This window comes from Phyllostomus hastatus, unplaced genomic scaffold (genome assembly GCF_019186645.2).
Source record: "Phyllostomus hastatus isolate PE091 unplaced genomic scaffold, TTU_PhHast_1.1 phas_scaffold_21, whole genome shotgun sequence".
NCBI lineage: Eukaryota > Metazoa > Chordata > Mammalia > Chiroptera > Phyllostomidae > Phyllostomus > Phyllostomus hastatus.
In genome coordinates, this window is record NW_025334017.1 from 11,006,411 (window position 1) to 11,028,737 (window position 22,327).

At 40.3% G+C, this 22,327-nt stretch overlaps 1 protein-coding gene across 2 annotated transcripts in view; it reads left to right on the forward strand.

The window, feature by feature from the left end:
* ADHFE1 (alcohol dehydrogenase iron containing 1) overlaps positions 1-21,682 on the forward strand; it is a 36,322-nt gene extending 14,640 nt beyond the window's left edge. For both annotated transcript variants that reach the window (XM_045861070.1, XM_045861071.1), the window contains exons 9-14: positions 3,688-3,840; positions 5,630-5,728; positions 8,617-8,695; positions 8,862-8,958; positions 11,564-11,721; positions 20,037-21,682. In XM_045861070.1, the coding sequence (XP_045717026.1) occupies positions 3,688-3,840; positions 5,630-5,728; positions 8,617-8,695; positions 8,862-8,958; positions 11,564-11,721; positions 20,037-20,120 (670 nt within the window). In that variant the 3' untranslated portion in view covers positions 20,121-21,682. The remainder of the gene's footprint in view (positions 1-3,687; positions 3,841-5,629; positions 5,729-8,616; positions 8,696-8,861; positions 8,959-11,563; positions 11,722-20,036) is intronic.
* The last annotated feature ends 645 nt before the right edge of the window (positions 21,683-22,327 follow it).

The window sequence follows — 22,327 nt, forward strand, 5'->3', positions numbered from 1 at the left end:
GATTGTGGCATTCTTTTTCCTTTCTTCATATTTTTCCTGAATTTTCCTTGATCTCTTTTTGTTTGAAGTCTCTTCTTCACTCAGGAGTCAGTTTGGCCCTTGTCTTGTGGCCCAGGGACAGACAGTGCATAGTGGGACTCATACCACTGTCGGTATGGTGTGCTATCAATAAGCACGATGCAGTTCTTTGCTAGGGTCTTAGTACAAACAAGTTTATTGTTGAACACATTGTCGACAACATCAATACCCCTTGCATTGTGCTTATAACACTCTGAGTCCCAGGAGAAGTTGCCCACGTCCAACCTTAAAGCTCAGTACTTCCTATTGCTTCCCTGCATGCAGACTGCGTGTATGAGGCATGAGCCAATCAGTATTGGCAGCAGGGAGTCCCAGCTCATATTTTTGCTTTTTGTGGCAGGGCTTTCTCTTGCCCTCAGTCTTGTGGCACTTGTGCCAGTTGTTCTGAGAGATGCCTGTGGCTGGGCACCGGCTGGAAGAGCACAGTATTTTCTTAGTGAAAGTACTTACTAAGCATTCACTGATTAGCTCTCCACAGCAACCTCAGTGTAGACTGTCATTATCCCCTTTCCTAAATGAAAATAAAGATGCTGTTAGTGAGTGGCATGGTGAATAGGTGAGGCTCTGGGTGAGCCACAAACCTGCTGTTCAGGATGGACCACCCTAGCTGCAGCTGTGGCCACAGGGACAAACAAAAGGAGCAGTTAAAGCTGGCATGCCCCTGTGACTACACTAACCAGAGAACACCCAGGGTTGCCGCAACACGGAAGAGGGCAGGGAGAGAGCCGACATTCCCTGAGCTGGACTGTGCACACCGTGTCAGCACTTCATACTCATTATCACTTCATCACAGCTCTGTGCCCGATGAAAAGGAGAACTCTCTTTGAGATGTTTAGTAACTTGCCCATAATTATATTGTGAGCTCCATGGGCTTCGGCTGCTTTGTGTGGTGGCTCCCTAATCGGTGGCTTCTACCACAGACCTCACTGCGGAGCTCCAGGCCATTCATTCCAGTGGCTTCACGGAGGTCCCATAGGCACTTCACACCATAGGCACTTCATACCAGCATGTCCCAAACTACCCTATTTCATCCATTTGTACATGCACATTTTTTCATATTCTAACATCTCAAATCAGAACATACTTAAAATCGGTGGCATGGTATAGGGTTTTCTTCTCCAGTGGTGCAGTTTTTTAAATGGTACATTTTATAATGCATAGCATCTTAAATTTGATGAAATCTGATAATTTTCTTAATTTCCACCTCCCTCCCTACCCCCTGCCTCAGCCAACATACCTCACAACTTCTCCTCTGAGTCTCTTACCTTAGTGAGCAACAGGACTCAGTAGGGATGCCTCCTTTCTCTCATGCCCACAATAGCCATCAGACCCTCTACCTTGTCCTGCTGAATCTCTCAGATCTGCTCCCACCTTAATGCTCCTGCCTTGGTTTAGGCCTACCCCAGCTTTTGCCTGGATGGTTGCAGTAGTATCCTCATCAATCTGCTTGCTTCCATCCCATAGTCCTTCTGTCTATCCTCCAGATAGGCCTCACCAAACTTGCAGAATGCAAGATGACCATCAATATACACACACACACACATATACAACTCTACCTTACAAGTCTTTCAGTGGCTTCCCACACCTAAGGTCCAAAGGTAAATTTCTTTGGCCCCGGGATATCGCCAATGCTCTGCTCTTTATCTGCTTGTATAACTGATCTTCCAGTTCCACTGGAGCATTCTGTCCTTGATGGAGCCTTTGCTGACCCTGCCCTCCCCTCTCCTCGAGTACAACCGACCATTCCATCCTTTGCACTTCCCCACTGGGGGGCCTGTACATTGCTTCTGAGACACCTCTCTTTTCACATGCCTGTCTCCTCAATGCACTGTGACCTTGGTGAGGATAAGACCATCTTACTCACTTATGTACCCCTGCCCCTTGGCACATCATAGCTGTTGAATGAAGTTTGCACAAGCAGGAGGCAGCAGAGTTAGTATTCAATTCCAGGTCTATCCAAGTCTGTGGTCTGCTTTTCTCCCTACATTATGCTGCCTGCCAAAAGATTGTACAAAAGTGTTTTCTACTCTGTCTTGGCCAAAGGTCAACTTGGAAATAAGGGAAATAAGAGTATCCTCCTTAACTGGAAACTACCTAATAAATATATAATGGACCAAAGAAGTCACCTTTAAGCGAATGACAAACAAGCCCAAAGACTTCACTGTCAATCAAAAAGGTATAGGGGTGGGCTCAGAAAAAAAAAAAATTATGGTACTTACTCTTCCAAGTACTTTCTGCAGAAGAGAACCACTGGCCTGAAGTCTCTACCCCTGGTCCCCAGTGGCAAGTTCTGGAGATAGACACACCCATGTATTTGACCTTAGAGGCAATTCCCTTTGTAAGGACTTCATGGTCCTTCTGATTTGAACTAGCATCCATAGGACTTGCCAACAGGGAGAAAAGGTGCCCTCTAGAAGACTCAGGTGCCTGTACCCCTCAGCAGTTATATTTCTCTTTATAAATTTAATTGGACTTTCAGATTTTATACATAGTTTCTGTGAGCTCAGCTTGGTGAGACAGAGCTGCTCTTGGGTCCAGAATCAAGATACACGCAGGGTACCTCAGTGGACCTCACCACCCTGTCCTCTTCTCATGGACACCTTATTCTTGCATTGCCCACAGAGTCCCTGTTTAGAACCACAAAGCCATAGCACCTGTTTTTACCAACTAATTTTTTAAAAGTTCCAATGCTTTGTTCAAAAGATGTTACCTGCTTCTCAAGTATAGCAGAAAGGAAATTCTCCATTCCAAGACTGAAAACTATAATTAATGCAAAAATCATTCATGTTATATTGTGTTCCCATGCATCATTGATCTGGATGGTTATGTTTATTATTATCTTCAGCAGTGGATTAGCCAGAATTGGTGGCTGGCTAGCAGTGGGTGGAAACTCTGAAGCTTGGGTGTTGAAATAGCCAACCCTGAATTTAGGGCGCTTAAGGAAGAAGAATTGGATTTTTTTTCAGGACAAGAATTAATACTAACAGTAAATAATAAGTTTTACAATGTGCTGCTACCATGTGCTAAGAACTTTACATGAGTCAACTCAATTCAACAGCAGCTCCAGAAAAATGTTGCATTGTTTATTCCCATCTTAGAATCACAGGGAGATGGTGACAACCTCCCAACCCCAGCCCACAGTGGAAAGTCCAGTGCTAGGATTTACACCTGGGCAGGTGACCCCAGGGTCAGTGTTCTCACTCCCTGCACTTACTCTTAATGGGAGGCTAGTGTAATTATGACCCTACTTGCGTAGTATAGTATTTGATTAATGCAAAGTATAAAATGATAAACATGCTTTAGGAGGAAATAACTTTTTTAGATTCAGTGCATTTCTTCATGACTTAAATATTTAAAAGTTTAACATGGTAAAGATTTGTTTGCACTAGAAGGGCTCAAAAACACGGCAGTGCTGTTAATGTAAGCTTCACTGTATTAATTTCTATAACAAGCAATGACTATTGTGGTCAAGAGTTGACCAGTGGAATGTATTGTGGTTATCAGTGCCACATAGCATATCCACAGTGAAGTGAATACATTTGTAATCCTAATGTTGGGAAGGAGGAAAACCACATGTTCAATCTGTGTATTTTAAATATTTCTTGTCAGCCATGCCCTGGAGTCCTACACTGCCCTTCCCTACCACATGCGGAGCCCCTGTCCTTCAAATCCCATCTTTCGGCCAGCCTACCAGGGCAGCAACCCAATAAGTGACATCTGGGCTGTCCACGCCTTGCGGATCGTCGCTAAGTATCTAAAGAGGTATGCCACCGAGAAAGGATAAAAATAGAAGAGGAAAATCACATTCCACCTTTACATAAAAGTAGCATGCCCAATCCTGAGACGTCTTCAGTAAATCTCTTCACCAAAAGTCAGTCTGGGGATGCAGAGAAGCATCTGCAAACTTCTGGGAGCATGAAGTGTGGGGAGTAGGGGGACATGTGATGACAGGTGAAAACTGGGTCCTTTAGTCTAAAAAGGACCAAAGACTAAAAAGGGGCAAAATAGGAGACTCTAATTTATGAAAGAGGCAGATACAAGGCTTATTCACTGAAGCCCCCAAACCAAAGCTAGGATGAGGGGAGATGTCCTTGAGATCTGGCTACCAAAAGCAGACAAGAGAACCACAGAGGCACATGTGGGCTGTGCCCGTCTGGGCCCAGGGCAAAGGCATACTCAGATGAGCTATATTTAAGAATTAAATGTGTGGAGTTGTCTGTCCCGGGAGATATAAAAGGCTTCCTAAAAGGTTATGCAAGATTTGTGAATGACATAGGTATACTAGGCCCCTGGGTGAGCAAATAGATACTTAGAGGTGAAAGCTGACCCTTGAGACATGAAGACATCCACAAAGTCAGACTCACTTCTGTATTTATACATAAAGGAGGGAAAGAACATGGCAAGTTAGGCCTTGATGTGAGCATGGCTCCTCCTCTGACCCTGAGCTGGAAGCTACCCTGAAGAGGAGACTGGACGGCATTTGTGACAGAGCCAAGGGGAAGGGACGCCAAACTATTTCAGACTCGTGGGGATCACTGGGAAGCACAAAAGCATTTGATTTGGTAGAAGCAGATACAGGTAACTGTCAGCTGGTGTGTTCTGGCAGGAGCAGAAGGTTTGGCAGAGTAGCAGTGGACAGAGGAAAGGCTGAAGCTCCATCATCAACTCTTTCATCTTGTTATTCGGGGAACACAGAGCAAATACCGGGTTTTGGAAAGGAGACTCAAACACTCAGCCATTTCAAATGACGGGGGTAAAAGGCCATGGCACTCTTATTTCATAACAGGAACCCTTCACTCCAGGCACATTGCAAGCAAGTGAGAAGTGGTGTGCTTGCCAGTCTTAGGCTTCCTCCCTAGGGCAGGGTTTCCACACAGAGTGTGCAGGAAGGCTGAGCTGCTTCTGAAAGGGGCCTTTGAGGATTTGCTTTTCCGAAGTGGCACTGGGGACAAATAGAGCAAGCAAAAGCTGGTCCTACAATAACATCCCACTTCCACAATAATAAAGATTAAAATAACATGTGCAGTTTCCACAGATAACATAAGAAGCCTCCAGTGGGCCCAGCTGGGGCAGTGTCACAGAAAGAAAGATGGCTGGGCGGGCTGCATGTAGCCTGCAGGTAGCCCCAGGCGACAGGGACTCACTCCAGTAAACCCGTCTGGGCCCTGTGCATTCTGAGTGTATGTTTACTTTAAGGCCATTCACAGCTGCAGTCAAGGTCATTGACAAATGAAGAAGAAGAATGAGTCTCAGGGCACTTTGCTAGAGCAGCTCTCACAATCCAAGGGTCAGTGCTCTGCTTCCCCTGGCGCTTTTATCACACAAGCAGCCTGACAGTGTATTTATTATGCCTCTGCTGAAACCATTGATGAGAAAATGTTTACCCTCAGTTTTCCTTTAGAAGACAAGATGGCGTTTGAATAAGTTGCCTAATTTTTCTTTCTACCAAATAGCGTTTCTTTTTTTCCAGATTTTTCCCTAAGGTGGCTCTTTATTCGGTAGGAAATGCCAATGTTGATGTGTTATTGTTAGGTATTTATATCATCCACAGGGCTGTCAGAAACCCTGATGATCTAGAAGCAAGGTCCAATATGCACTTGGCAAGTGCTTTTGCTGGCATTGGCTTTGGAAATGCTGGTGTTCATCTGTGGTGAGCAAATTTAAGATTTTATTTCTTCACCTAAGCTATGGCTTCTTAATTTTTAAATGTTTATAACTTAGGACAGGTGTTAAGATTTCAACATGTTATAGAAAGAAGATATTTAACTTAGCATCCTGGAATATTCTCTTAATTCAAATGTAGTTTATTGGGTTATAAGGGTTTTTTTTATTAACAATTTTATTGAAATATAGTTCACATACTATATAATTCACCCATTTAAAATGTACAGTTCAGGGGTTTTTAATATATTCACAGAGTTACCATTACCACAATCAATTTTAGAATATTTTATCACCCAAAAGAAAAATTCTATACCCCTTAGCTGTCACCCACCAATCCTGCTATACCCCCAGCCTCAAGCAACTACTAATCTACTTTCTATCCATAGATTCATCTATTCTGGACATTTCATACAAATAGGATCATAAAGTATCTGGCTTTTTGTGTCTGGCCTCTTTAACTTAGCATAGTATTTCCATGGTTCATTCATGCATGTATTAGTACTTCACTCCATGTTATTGCCAAGTAACATTCCATTGTGTGGGTATAACACATTTTATTTATTCATTCACCAGTTGCTGGACAATTGAGTTGTTTCCGCTTTTTAAAAAATTTTATTTTAATCATTCAAGTACAGTTTTGTCTCCACTTTTTGGCTATTGTGAATAACACTGCTATGAATGTTCGTGTACAAATTTTTGTATGGACATATGTTTTCATTTGATTTATATGCCTGAGAATGGAATTTCTGGTAATTTTATGTTTAGATTTTGAGAAACTTCCAGGTTGTGTTTTCACAGCAGCTGCATCATTCTACATTCTCACTAGCAGTGGCTGAGGGCTCTGATTTCTCCACATCCTCACCACATATTGTGGATTTTTAAAATCCACAAAATGTAGATATTTTCTTCTAATCTCTCCCAAAAAGAGAGATCAGAATCTTTGCCATTAGCCCAGAATTAACCTGCTTAGTCAGAACTTTATTGGTATATTGCCTTAAAATGGAAAACCAGTGAACACTGAGGATTAAGAATAGGCCTTTGCCAGGGAGGGAACAATAAAATAAATGGTCACCCCCAAACTCTGCTGCTTAGAAGCACACCGATTATCACTCTTCCCAAAAAGCAGGTGAGCAAAATCTACCAAAGTTTGAAAAATGTGTTTACCCTTTGTCCCACTAATATTACTTCTAGAAAGGTATCCTAAAAACAAATAATCATATGACCAAAGTGTTTTCTTATAAGAATAATCACCTAAGTGTTATTTATAACTGAAAAACTTGGAAACAACCTAAATTTCCTGCAGTTTGGGAATGGTTAACTAAAGAGCAGTACTTAAAGAATAAAATAAGGCTATTAAAAATAATGTTTTAGGCCACAGCTGGTGTGATTTGGTTAGGCATTGTCCTGCAACCCGAAAGGTCACCGGTTGATTTCTAGTTGGGGCACATGCCTGGGGTGCAGGTTCAGTCCCATGCCGGGGCACATACAGAAGGCAACTGATGGATGTTTCTCTGTCACATTGATGTTTCTCCCCATCTCTTTCACCCTCCCTTTCCCTCTAAATCAAAATAAAAATAAAATTTAAAAATAATGTTTTAGAAAACTACAAAATGATATGGGAAAATGTTTACAAAGAATATTAAGTAACAAAAGCATTGTTTAAAACTGAATGCACAGTAGGATCATATATTAAAGATATGCATAAGAAGGTGAGAAGGAAATAATTCTATAACAGTTATTTTGAGGAAATGGGATTATGGGTTATATTGATGTTTTTACAAAGAACACATATAACTGTTAAAATAAAAGAAACAAGCTAAAATATTGGCTATCATCAGAAAGGTACCCTTGAAGTCTGCACGAACCCTTTCACATCATGAAAACACACTTAGCAATAATTTTCCGAATACTCTGGAGCCTGGGAAAGATAAAACACACTCCAAAATACCCAACACATCAGAGGACCCATAGCTTCTGATCTGCCTTGTAAAAGATGATAGGCAAAGGTAACCTTTTTTGAGGGGGATAGATAATTACAGAGTTCACCAAAAACTTCATTTTCTGTGAAATGTAAATCTTTTGGTGAACAAGCACAAAGCTATCCAATAACCCATATTAATTGACTTACAGACCATCTTACTATTATAAAACATTTTATTTTTAATATATTAATTGTAACTTTATTAACTTCTCACAATGTATATTTTGAGTCATCTGTTAAGCTATAGTATTATCCTATATGTTCATTACGAATTCAAGAGGATATAAAAAGGTTTTCCATTAAAGCAACCTTCACCCTCTCCCCAGACTCCCACAAATGAAAACCATGGTGCCTTTTCTGGTAAGTCTTTCAGGCTAGAAAAACCATTTATGATTCAACTCCATTAGTATGTAACACTCAGAAGGCTGTATCAGTTATTGGTGGCACAGATCACTGGCAGGTTAACTTGCATAGCCAATGCAGCACATCTCGGTTCATAAACTCCCACCAGCGTGGTCAGCCTGTGCAGGAATGCACTGACAGAATACTGCAGAGTGAGACAGAAAATGCATGCCCTGAAACTTATTAAAGGAACTTCAAAGTGAATTTTCAATTTCTTCAAGATTATAAGGTTAACCAATGTATTTGGAGAGAATTTTCTGCATCAACATATTTTAATGGCATACAATTTTGTAAGCATTTGAATTCAAACATTTCAGAGCTTTTGTTATGAATAACACCAAATATCAAGCGTATAACAATATATCCTTATAGCAAAGAAAGCAGAATGTATAACTTGTGAGACTGTGAAGGGCTCTCCCATAAGAGATCTTTGTATTGACTTGAATTTCTGGTATCTGCATGTCAACATAAAGACTTTTTTTCTTTTCTAGCCATGGAATGTCTTACCCAATTTCAGGCTTAGTGAAGACATATAAAGCAAAGGATTATAGCGTGGATCACCCATTGGTGGTAAAATCATAATAACTTCTTTAATTAAACCTTACATTCCCTGAAACTGCTATAAATTTTTTGTCAATTCTTGATTGCTTGGAGTACAGGATAAAGTAATTTAATATCTAAGAGGCAGATGAAAGACCACCTTGCCCCATTGGTCACCTGTTTTCTTGCTCCGCAGCCTCATGGCCTGTCTGTGGTGCTGACCTCCCCAGCCGTATTCACTTTCACAGCACAGATGTTTCCTGAGCGGCACCTGGAGACCGCAGAAATATTGGGTATGAACCATTGTTCACAATTCTCTGACCCACATAGGGGGAGCATTTCCTGGGGTTGCTTCTGAAGATAAACCATAAAAAGTAATACTTTTTTAAAAAAATGTTGCTTTGAGATAGTTTAATAATAATGTCACTGATCTGCTCCAGGTCCTGTCTAGCACTAAAATTCTTTAGGTTTGTGTATCTAATAGCTTGTTACCAATGAAATGGAACTAAATATTGCTTACGTTTAGAATAATCATATTTCCACTTTTCTTCATCAAGGAAATGAAACTCTGTACATACTGCAAAATGTTATAAATGGCTGTTAGTATTTTTAATAGGTAATGAAGTGAATTTAATTCCCAATTGTAGAGAGTCTAAACAATTGGAAACCTTCTAAAAAGATCACCAAAGAGGAATATCTTGCTGCTCTGTAGAATAAGTAATGTCTATAATAAGATGCCAACAGTGCCTTTTGAATCTTAGAAGAAATAAAATATATTCAGGATAGTGTAGTTAAGTAAAATTTTGGTATTTTTCTAAAACAAGAACTCTTTTAAGTAGATGAGTATTTTTTCTTAACTTTCCAGACATCTTATTCCTCTACTTGTATTTAGGGTAGGAAGGGAAAGTCTAAAAAGAAAACTTCATTATGCTCCCCTAGCACCAGCTGTTGGAGAGAGATTTCCAAGAAGGTAGGAATGACCACAGACATCCTTCCATGGGGCTGCTCCACTCTAGCTTCTCTCTGACACTCTGACATTTGTGCTTTTTGCTGAGTTCCAGTGCTGGGCTGAGAATGTCACAAAAGAAGTCTGGGGCAGAGGAGCAGTGCTGGGGGCTTGGTTTTCCAGCAAGTGCTGTCGGAAATGTGGTGCCAACTTTACCAAGGATCTTATGTCCCTTTTCCCTTTGGGACTAGAGATGTAGTTCACCCATTTGTTGGGACTCAGATGCCTTTGTTAATATGCAAACACTGTATGTAAATAGGCAGGAGCCCAAATAGTAGGCTAAATGGATGATAAATAGGAAAATCTGAGAGAACTTACAGCTAACATTCTAGACAATGAACAAAATTACTGAAAAAAGCAATTTCTCTGTTAGACAAAACCCTAGCAGGAAGAACCCACCAATTCTTCTCACATCAGAAATTTTGTTTAATATTAATTCTACACTTAGTCATTAATATTTCAATTCCCTAAGTAATCTTAGATTTTCTTAGCTTTATACAAATGTATTCTCTTTCTTTACCCTCCCTTTTTCTTTAAAACACTTCACAGGAAACCCCAGATGTTTTCATGGTGTATTTTATGGCAGAAATCCAAGAAAATAGAAATCTCATAACACTCGTATCGAGTATCACATCTCCACCTACTCCGTGTTTTAGCTGCACCGCATAACCGAGACTGGTCTTGTCAGGCAAGGTTATGCCCCATCCAGCTGCTCCACCAGCCAGCCCTGTATCTGGTTCTATTTATCCTTTCCTGGATTACTAAAACAGTTCCCACTGTCCTAGAAGACTAAGAGGTTAAAATTGATTTAATAATGTGCTTCAGTGTGGAGGTGAACTGTGCATTCTAGTCTCCTTTTGAACAAGACAGAAAAAGTGAACGTGGATGGCAGCAGAGGCATTTGGGGTAATAACTAATGCTACATTCCACCTGTAAATTGCTTCACTTTAGGGCAGTGGATGTATTCAACTAGGATAGATGGGGTCAGGGGTGCTAAGGTTTTGGGATCAGTTCCCTTCATCTGGGAACCTTCGCTGCCACCTTTCCTGAGGGTGGAACCCCTGGCTCTTCCAGGTTGATGTCTCTATAATTTTGTGTATTAATCATTAATCATGTCCAAAATTCTGTCCTTTCAAATCTCCAACCCTTGGCAACCTTCTCTCCCTTCACCAATATCATTATCTACATATTAAAAACTGTTTTCTGAGACTCTCCACATTCCTGGTTCTGTCTGACTAGTTCTGTAGTATTTATTTAGAGGAACCTGCTTTGCCCCTTGGTAACAAAGTCCAAAATAAAAACACTTATAGAGAGGAAATACTTCTTTCCCTGGTTATACATAATCCATTTTTGTCATTTTCTTCCTTTTTTGGCAGTTAGTGTTGGAATTTTTGTACTTACATATATCCTTGTCTCACAAAGTGTTTTTGCAAAGGGTTTGTCTTTTCCTTAGATGTTGCTGTGAGACAAGACACTGAACGTGTAAAACCTCTAGATGTCAGCAAATCGCAAGCCTTGAAAGTTACATAAGCTGTGTTTTCTGCTACAAATGCTCCTTCTTCCTCAGCCAAACACCAGCCTTCTTTCTTGGTCTCCTTCCTGCGCCTCTTTTCTTGGCTCTGTTCCTTGTCGTCCCACCCCACAAAGGGTGAGCAGCCCTTTGGAAAGGTGAGAGCCAGGTTAGCCGCCCCAGCGACTTCTCTGCACTGGCCTGGCCCATCTGTCTTCTGTGGGACTGCCCGCTGGGCCAGCCTCCAGGTGGAGACACATTGGTGCCCTTGTGCTCCGTGTGAGGGAGCCAGCAGTAGGTTATATATCAGCTATCGTGGGACTGAATTACACCTAGGGCCAGCTTCCTCCTCCATCTACAGTCAGCGCTTTGTGTCTTCTAGGAGCCGACACCCGTACTGCCAGGATCGCAGATGCTGGGCTTGTTTTAGCTGACACACTCCGGAAACTCTTATTCGATCTGGATGTGGATGATGGCCTAGCTGCCATTGGTTACTCCAAGGTTGATATCCCTGCATTAGTGAAAGGAACGCTGCCCCAGGTAAGAGACGCAGTGCATCCTCACTCCCTTCTAGAAGCTGCAGGAAAGACGTGGTCCACTTGGCGCTTGATGCAGGAGCTGCAAACCCGGGGTCCTCTCGTGGCTTTCAGGTCTCCTCCACACCAGAGGGCAGCTCTCCCCTTCCCCAGAGGGTGGGGCCAAGGCTTCCTCACCTTTATATTCCTCCATAAAACTGTGGCATGTGTGAAACTTTTATGATGTAACTGAAAGGAGCCTTTATAAAAATTCAAGGCAAAAACAACCATATTGAGGTATGGCAAAATTTCTCTTTTCTCCATTTCTCCTCTTTTTGGAGTTCCCTGTAAAACTATATGAAGCTGCTACAAAAGAGCCACTAATACTGTTTTCCCTCATAAAGAATTACAGATTCCTACAATTTTGTGAAGAATAGACATGGTCTTTACAACTACCACAAAATCACTTTTTAACATATTTGGGAGATTAAATATTTTATACATATACATATAAAGTATATAACATACATATCTGTGTCACTTTGGGTCTTATTTCACTTATTTAAATGTTGCTAACAAATTCATTTTTTATTTATTTTTAAATATTTTATTTATTTATTTTTAGAGAAAGGGGAGGAGAAGGAGAAAGAGAGGGAGAGAAATATCACTGTGTTATCCTCTTTTGTGTCCTCCAAGTGGAGACCTGGCCCGCAACCCAAGCATGTGCCCTGACTGGGAACTGAACTGGTGACCCTTTGATCTGCATGCTGGCACTCAGTCCACTGAGCCACACCAGCCAGGGCTACATGTTGCTAAAGAATGTAAACTGAGCTGCCACCCTATATTTGGTAGAGGAATCATAATAGATGTAGAGTTTCTCCTCTGGAGGTTCTCATGAAGAGAGTTTGTTCCCCATCAGACGTCTTTTCCATGTAGGATCAGATACCCTGGTGCTATAGCATCAGATCCTAACAGGTGAAAACCTTACAACAGAGAGCCAGAGCCACGAGTGCTCAGTCTGTGGAACACACCATGCTCACCATGTGGAGTGCTCGTTTAGTCCTCCTGTCCAGAATGAGAAAGGCAAGATCACTTAAACATTATGAGGACATGAAGAGAAGGCATGTGTGCCCAAAGGTATTCACACATCTATGCCTGAATTTTGAACAGAGTTAACAGCTGGAATATCCACTCACACAGCATCCTGCTCAGTTAAGAAAGGGCTTTACACTAGCTTCATCCTCACTTAGCAAATGCTTAGAATGTTGAAGACCTCAGCTCAGATAAGATAATATTTGTATGGGTTTACTCCTGTCCACAGGAGCCAGGAAGGTAACAGCAATGAACAAAGCAATTTAAGGCAGTAGTGAATGGTGGGAACTTTGGTGAAATGGAAAGCACATGGCTTATTTCATTGGGTAAGCCTCTTTTCAACTAAAATTTATTATCTTCAAGTAGAAATTCAGATCCCAGTGTTGGTAGAACTTTCAATTTTCACAAAATTCACAATCTGAGTATCTGCGTTGAATTCCCTCATTTCCCAATGTACAAACCATACATGGCCCATGGGTCATCAGTTTCCCTGACTCAGACTGAGGATTAGTCTAAATGGACTCTGTTGCATCTAAAAATACAAATGAATGAGAAAAAGAGGAGTCTCAAAGTGTAGCAAAGCTCCTAGACTAACTCACAAATTCTGGGTCCTAACCCACAAGTCCCAGGGACTAAATGAACAAAAACCATGACTGTCCCAGTTATTCCATCCAAATCTACTAGACTGTGAGTTCCATGAAGGTTGGAACCTGCCTCATTTGGTCATCCACCCTCTATTGCATCTGTCTTGGGCTAGTAAACATGTTAAACGAACACATACCTGCAGCCCTCTCCTCCTAAACCTTCTGTCTAGGTGAGCTTAATGGATGAATGGTGGTAACTTTTTGAGAAGTTTTCTTAGATTTAATAGAATTCAACCAATGACAAGGAGCCATAAAAGCCTGTCTAGGGACACCAGAGACCAAGCAGTCATCACGATTTTGATGTAGCTCTGGCTCTTATGGTCCTAATGATAGTGTCCTTCTGCAAAGGGTCCTCTGAAAAGTTCTGCTTATATAGCCCAGGAAAGTGTTCAGGAATATGTGTTTGTCAACCTCTGTGAATGGTATCCATGATTTTCAGATGAAACTGTATGATTTTTTTGGCCATTTAATTGCTGGTGGCAATGCATCTACCAGCCATCAGGGCACATTGACACACGTTTACTGTTTTTTGTTGTTGTTGTTGTTGTTCTTTTTTTAATATATTTTATTGATTATGCTATTACAGTTGTCCCATTTCCCCCCTTCACTCCCCTCCACCCTGTACATCCTCTCCCACCCACATTCCCCCCTCTTTAGTTCATGTCCATGTGTCACACTTATAAGTTCTTTACCTTCTACATTTCCCATACTATTCTTACCCTCCCCCTATCTATTTTCAACCTACATTCTATGCTACTTATTCTCTGTACCTTTTCCCCCCCCTCTCCTCCTCCCACCCCCCTGTTGCTAACCCTCCATGTGATCTCCATTTCTGTGGTTCTGTTCCTGTTCTAGTTGTTTGCTTAGTTTCTTTTGGTTTTGCTTTAGGTGTGGTTGTTAATAATTGTGAGTTTGCTGTCCTTTTACTATACATGTTTTTTCTTTATTTTCTTTTCTTAGATAAGTCCCTCTAACATTTCATAAAATAATGGCTTGGTGATGATGAACTCCTTTAACTTGACCTTATCTGAGAAGCACTTTATCTGCCCTTCCATTCTAAATGGGAGCTTTGCTGGATAGAGCAACCTGGGATGTAGGTCCTTGTCTTTCATGACTTGGAATATTTCTTTCCAGCCCCTTCTTGCCTGTAAGGTCTCTTTGGAGAAATCAGCTGACAGTCTGATGAGAACTCCTTTTTAGGTTACTGTCCCCTTATCTCTTGCTGCTTCTAGGATTCTCTCCTTCATTTTTACCTTGGCTAATGTAATTATGATGTGCCTTGGTGTGTTTCTTCTTGGGTCCAACTTCTTTGGGGCTCTCTGAGCTTCCAGGATTTCTTGGAAGACTATTTCCTTTGCCAGAATGGGGAAGTTCTCCTTTATTATTTGTTCAAATACGTGCTCAATCTGTTGCTTTTTCCCTTCCCCTTCTGGTGCCCCTATAATTCGGATGCTGGCACGTTTAAAGATGTCCTGGAGGCTCCTAAGCTTCTCCTTGTTTTTTTTTTGAATTCTTATTTCTTCATTCTTTCCTGCTTGGTTGTTTCTTTCTTCCTCCTGGTCCACTGGTCCACTCTATTGTTTTGAGACCCAGTTTCCTTCCCTTCACTATTGGTTCTCCGTGCACCTTCCTTCATCTCTTTTATGGTAACCTGCATTTTTTCATCTAATTTGTGCGCAAAATCAACCAATTCCGTGAGCTTTCTGATCACCAGTGTTTTGAACTGTGCATCTGATAGATTGGCTATTTCTTAGTCGCTCAAAAGGATGAGTCCTGATCTGTTCTTCTGTTGGACACATGTCTCTCTCCCTGTCTCTCTTTTTATTTTTCCGGTCTGGTCGCTCTTGTTACAGTGGGGGGCGGAACCTTAGGTGTTCACCGAGGCTGGGCACCCCCAGTCGCTAGATTGTGACGTTATATGTGGGGGCGGGAGCGGGGACGGGGATGGGAGGGAACAATGGCGGTATTTCCATTCTCCTGGGATCTCAGTCCCTTCTCTGGTATCCGGGGTTGCGAGCTCTGCCGTGGTCCACAATTGCCGCCTCACTGGGTCCGCCAGCCGCTGCTTGCATACTCAGGGATCACCACTGCAATCTTGCACCCCGGATGGCTTACTTGCCAAGTTCGCACCAAGTTCTCCCCTACCTCCTTGCACCACCGACCCGTGCCCACCTGGCTCCTCCTCTCCGCTCCTCCTACCGGTCTGGATGAACGGGTCTACTTCAACTTCTTGGCTGTCCAACTTCCATTCAGATAAATTCTCTATCAGTTCTGGGTGTTATTCTTGCTCTAAATTGTTGTAGTTCTAATCTTGGTTGTGCATGGAGGTGGGGTGCATCCACCTATGCCTCCATCTTGCCAGAAGTCATGCTTACTGTTTTAGTTCTGCTGTGCTCAGACTTCTACTTTCAGAAGCTGTTCCAGATTAACAGTTGAGACCATCCACTAAAATAGCAAGTTGAGTAGGTATCAGTCTGAATGCCACAGAGTACATGTCATACTGGGAAATACCAATAGCAAAACCTTAATTAGACAAAACTAATTTCTTTGTTTCACAAAAGATGCAAGATAAATTGAATCTTTGGAATACAAGTCATGTTTATAAAGTAGGACTCCCTCAGGCTGTCCCAGCAGGCATGCTGCCTTTTTTTTATTGTGTTAGAAACACAGTTAATTTGAATTAACTGTCACATTTGGATTAACACAGTTAATTTGAATTAACTGTCACATTTGGAGTCAATGTCATATATATGATATATATAGAGAGAGATAGCTATATAGATATAGATAGACATACAGATATATAGGTATACATGTAGATAAAGAGAGAGGTATATTGATAGGGCTTTAGAAGGAATCTTAGAAATAAGCTTGTCTTACAAATGAACAACTACTATGGGTTTTTTGTTGGGCAGCAGTAAATATTTCATAGGTGTACTATAGCTACTTCAGAACTTCTACATGCAGCGCACTAATCTTCACTTAGTATCTGCAGGATTTAAGGTAGTGAAGGGGATCTACTTACTCCTGCAAAAAAAGGTTATTTCATGTAGTCAACATCTGATAAAGCTTCTTTTATGTTCAGAGGCGAGGGATTGGTTTTCTCTGGGAGGAACAACCAGGCCAGTATTCTTGACCAAACAGCCAGCTCATACTGGCAGCGGCAAATAGCAGTCCTGTGTGCAGAGGCTTCCAACGGCCATAGCCAGGCTGTGAGGGGAGCGGGCAAGAATAAATTAATCTTCCAAGCTGGATTTCTGAAACCTCTGGAAAGAAACATTTACATTTCAAATCAAAACATTTCATTACTGAGGAGACCTGTCTACCAAAATGAGTACTTCCACTCCCTGGCAGGCAGACCAGCTCAAATGTTGTTATTTTATGAATGTGCTAAAAGTAGTAGTCCAGATTTATTTCAGTGTCCATGTTAATCAGTTGTCTTTCGGTCTTACACATTGATAAATAATAGCACACTGCAGAACACATCTTAATTTTAAGAATTTAGCTGTTAGTGGCATCGATGACATGCATGAGGATATATCACAAACTACGTCCTTGCCCTGTTGAACCAGTCATTGGGAGTTAGAAATCTAAAAGAAAAACTCAGTTCAGCTTGGCCTGAAGTACTTCTGAGAGTCTTGAACTACTTCACCAAAGATGAACTGTATCATTTGAAGGACCCTTTGCTCATCCAGTAAGAGTCCATTATCAACAAAATAATGGGACATCAATCTTTGGCTGTAGCAAATGCTGAACTTCAGTTCTTGACCCTGCCACAAAGGTATATGTAGGTCACCGTGAACAAGTGTCTGCCTTGCTGTGGATTTTCAACATTCCTTAGTCTCTAAAAGATCAGCTGGGATATACAGTTTTACCTTGGCTCCACCCATACTTGGTCAGCGTTGTTCCCCCTCCTTCTGCCATCTGTCCATCCATTCTTCTTTTTTTAAGATTTATTTTCTTTATTTTTAAAAAGATTTTATTTATTTATTTTTAGAGAGAGGGGAAGGGATGGAGAAAGTGAGGGAGAGAAGCATCAATGATGTACAAGAGAAACATGGATTGGTTGCCTCTTGCACATCCCCAACTTGGGCCCTGGCCCCTGACCCAGGCATATGCCCTGACTGGGAATCGAATCTGCAAACTGAGCCACACCAGCCAGTGCAAGGTTTATTTTTTAAACTGTGATAAAATATACCCAACAAAACCAACTATTTTAACCAAAATTAATGCTATTTAATTTAATGCCATTAAGTATATTTACAATCTTATGCAACTATCACCACTGTCCATTTCCAGAACTGTTTAATCATCCCCAGTAGAAGCTCTGTTCTATTGTTTAATGGCAAATAACATTACTGTTGTCCCCTTTTACCCCTTTCCCCAGCCCCTGATAACCTCTATTTTACTTTCAGTCTTTATGAATTTGCCTATGCTAGGTACTTCATGTAAGTGGACTTATACAATATTTGCCTTATTGTTTTTGCCCTATTTCACTTAGCATAATGTCTTCAGTGTTTTATAATTCCATTCCTTTTTATGGCTGACTAATATTCCTTTGTGTGGCTATACCATATTTTGCTTGTTTGTTTACTTGCAGATAGACTCTTGGGTTGATTCCACCTCTTGGCTATTGCATATAATGCTGCTAAGAACATTGGTTTAAAAGCATCTGTTTTAGTCCCTAATTGCAATTTATTTGGGTCTGCTAGGAATAGAATTGTTGGATCACATGGCCATTCTATGTTAACTTTTTGAGGAACTGCCAAACTGTTTTCCACAGCGGCTGTACCATTTTACTTTCCCACCAACAGTGCACCAAGGTTCCAGTTTTTCCACAATCTAACACTTGTTAAACACTTTTTCTTTTAAGTGTATTTTATTGATTATGCTATTACAGCTGTCCCATTCTTTTTTCTCCCCATTTTCCCCTTCTACCTGGAATCCCTGCAGCATTCCCCCTGACTTAGTTCATGTCCATAGGTTGTACATATAAGTTCTTTGGCTTCTCCATTTCCTATACTATTGTTCACCTCCCCTGGTCTCTTTTGTACCTACTATTTATGCTTCTTATTCCCTGCACCTTTCCCCCCACTATTCTCCCTTCTCCCCCTCTCCACTGATAACCCTCCATGTGATCTCCATTTCTGTGATTCTGTTCCTGTTCTAGTTTTGATTAGTTTGTTTCTGTTTTTAGATCCAGTTGTTGATAGTTGTGAGTTTAAGAGGCTTTTCAAGTAGAACAGAGGACTGAAGGAGACTTAGATTTGGATTCAGGTAGAATGGGAAGTGGAAACAGTCAGATCTGGGATTTAGTTTTGTGGTTGGTCTGATAGACTTTGATGGATTTGACATGTAGAGAAAGGGAAAGAAGAATCAGGGATGACTACTGGGTTTTTGCCTTATTGCCTGGGTGTCATTTCTGAGATAATGAAAATGTATGAATTTTGACATGCCAATATCCCCTCTCCCACCATCTTCATTAATTCAACAAATAACGGTTGAGGGCCCATTTACTGTGTGCTGAGCACTCCGGGAGGTGCTAAGCATGGAATGAACATAGCCCTTCCCTCATGGAGCTTCCCTCTTCTACCAGCTGTTCTCCCAAACAAGTGCTAACCACAAAAAAAAAACAGACTGAGAGACCCATGAAAATGGAACCCCCCAAACTGCTACATTTCTTAATTTTATTTAGGCCCAGAAATTTGGACATAGTCATTATAGTATCTTTTAATCCCTTGTTCCAGAGGCATCAAGGAGCCACTGGGACAGGGGATTATACAGGAGTTTAAATAGCCAAAGCATGTGCTGGCTAGCTTTGCTAACTTGACTTAGCAATCATTGGAAAATTAAGCAAGTCACCGAATGTGTTTGGGAAGGTAAAGATAAAACCTTAGTTAATATTTTAAAAGGAGCCACTTGTTGCCTGTAGCCTGAAAGTTATGTCTTAATGAAATTCTTTTGAATATACCTGAAGTCCAAGTTGCAAAATATATAGTCTTTGAAGTCAGGGGCAGCTGGTTCTGTGTCATTTGGCTGCATATGCTGTGCCTGGGACAGGGCTCTCTGCACACGGAAAACTGGCTGAGGTTGCTGACCAATGCTGTTTGGTCATTATAGGAGCTGTTTTTCCCAAGGTTGGTTTGGTTCTGTACATTTGGGCAGAAGGCTATTGCCAGGGCATAAGGCAAGGACAAGAAGGCAAGGTATAAGGCTTTTGAAAGCTGTACGGCATAGGGAATTTAGTCAGTAATAGTGTTAAAACTGTGTATGGTGTCAGGTGTATACTTGAAATATTGAGGGGGTCACTTTGTAAAGTATATGATTGTCTAACCACTATGCTGTACACTTGAAACTAATACAAAATAATTTTTAATGTAAACTACAATTTAAAAAAAGAAAGCTTTGTGTGAAAGAGGCATCACTTTGATAAACTTCTGAGTTGCAAATCAGCTAGTATGAAGCAAACAAGAAATATGAGTTTTAAAGATACAACTATTATTAAGTCATTGTTTCTTATGCCCAAGTTCATTTGCACAACCTAGTACCTTTTACAAACTGTCTTTTCAAAGCCCTGAGTAACTCCTTTTGTTTAATGTTTCAGGAAAGGGTCACCAAGCTTGCACCACGCCCTCAGTCAGAAGAGGATCTGTCTGCCCTGTTTGAAGCTTCAATGAAACTGTATTAATTTTTCTTTTTACTAAAAGAATTAGTATCAGCCCTCATAGTTCTGAAATGAGAAGTTGGTCTAGCCAGAGCTTTGTCTTCTCATCTCCATACATAACTTATCTATTACCAGTTTGAATGTGATAATAAAATTATCCTACAGAAGATTCCAAGACACACAAAGTCAAGCTACTTCCATAATACCAGCTAGAAAAATGCCCCCAGCATTGGACCCTAGTTTGTGTTCCTGCCCTAAACTCTGCAGACCACCCCTGCTTCATATATCAAGTGGGTAAAAACTCAGTGTCTATCAAAAGTCTTAATGTACATTTTTGCCCAGTAACCCATGTCTAAAAATTTATACTGTAAAAGTACTCACATGAATGTGTAAAGAAATACAGCAAGGATGTTTCTGGCAGCACTTTTTCTAATAAAATATGAAAGAACCTAAATGTTCATTAATAATATATTGATAAATAAATTGCAGTATATTAAATAATGGAGTGCCATCATGCTATTAATAAGAATGAGGTAAAACTATTGGAAATATGTTTGTGATATACTGCTAAGTTGGAAAAAAGTAAGTTGCAGAACAATTATATATTAGCATGGTCTGATTTTTATGTTTTTAATTATAAATAAATGTATGTCTATATATACATAGAAAAGAAGGATACAACCAAAATATTAAAAGTTATCACTGTGGAAATGGAATTTAGGACAGAGAGAATTCAAATATTCACTTTATATTTTATACTTTCACTTTTTATTTTATGAACATTTATGTTGTTTGGATTTGTTATAACAGCATAGATCTTCTCATCTGAAAGGGGGGAAGAAAAGAAATAAAAATATCACTACAGTTTTAGGTCAGATTTATCATATTTTATAAAAATACTAGTAATATATCTAAAAGTTAAAAACAAATAGAAAGGGGTTTAATATTAGAGACCTATCCTCTGGCAAATAAATTGTTCTTCTGCAAAAAACACTTTTTCTTTGAATTGAGGTAACATTGGTTAACATACAAATTTCAGGTGTACAACATAACAATTAGATATCTGTGTACAGTTTAGCATGCTCAGCACCCGAAGCCTAGTTTCCGTCTGTCACCATACAATTGACCTCCTTTAAGTATTTTGCCCTTTACCCACCCCTTTTCCCCTCTGGTATCCACCAATCTGTAGTCTGTATCTCTGAGTTTGTTCTTGTTTTGTTTTGTTTGTTCATTTGTTTCTTTTTTGTTTTGCATTCTTCTTATGAGTGAAATCATATGGTTTTTGTCCTTTTCCATCTGATTTGTTTCACTTATTTTAGCATAATACCTTCAAGATCCATCCATGTTGTCTCAAATGGCAATATTTCATCTTTTCTTATGACTCGGTATTCCATTGTACTCATATATCGTTATTTATACAATATATACATATATATGCATGCAAAATTACTGAAAGGACATATATAAAATTTTTAACAGTGGCTATCTTTTGGTTGGTACAATATGAACCAATATTTGCTTTTGTGTTTATCCTTGCATTACCAGTTTTTGGTACTGAACATATTTTATGTTTGCAATTAGAGAAAACCCCCAATACACATTATTTAAATGTTATTTTCAGAATCTCAAGGAAATAAAGATCTTCATAAAGACAAAGTGGGCCTGGGAAGTTTGAATGGCACGACAATGCCCTACTCGTCCATTTTTTTAAATCCTGATATAATTAAATCTACATTACTTATTTGATTAAAACTTTAATTCAACTTAAAACATGAATAATTCCACAAGTACACTGAGACCTAGCCTCCAAAGCCCGAGAAGACAGACCTCATTGTGGAAACATTTGTGAGGAGAATGAGCTGTAGAAGTGTCTGCAGGTCGGGAATGACAAGGAGGCAGACCATCGATGTCCTTAGTTCCACTGGCAAGGCTGAAGAGTGTAAACTACAAAACTGCTTGCTTTTAATTAATTTATTCTGAGCACCAGAAACATTTTTCCAAAGAAGGAATTCTCATGTAAAATGTTACTGTTTTCTAATTTAAAAAGATATGTGCACCCCTATGTTCATTGCAGGATTATTTACAATAGCCAAGATGTGGAAACTCCTCGGCGTTCATTGATAGGTGAATGGATAAAGATGTGGCACATGTGTATATATTTCTACTTAGAAATGGTATAGTTATAGTTCCTACTCTACATACAAATTCATTATACCAGGTGCCCAAAAGGT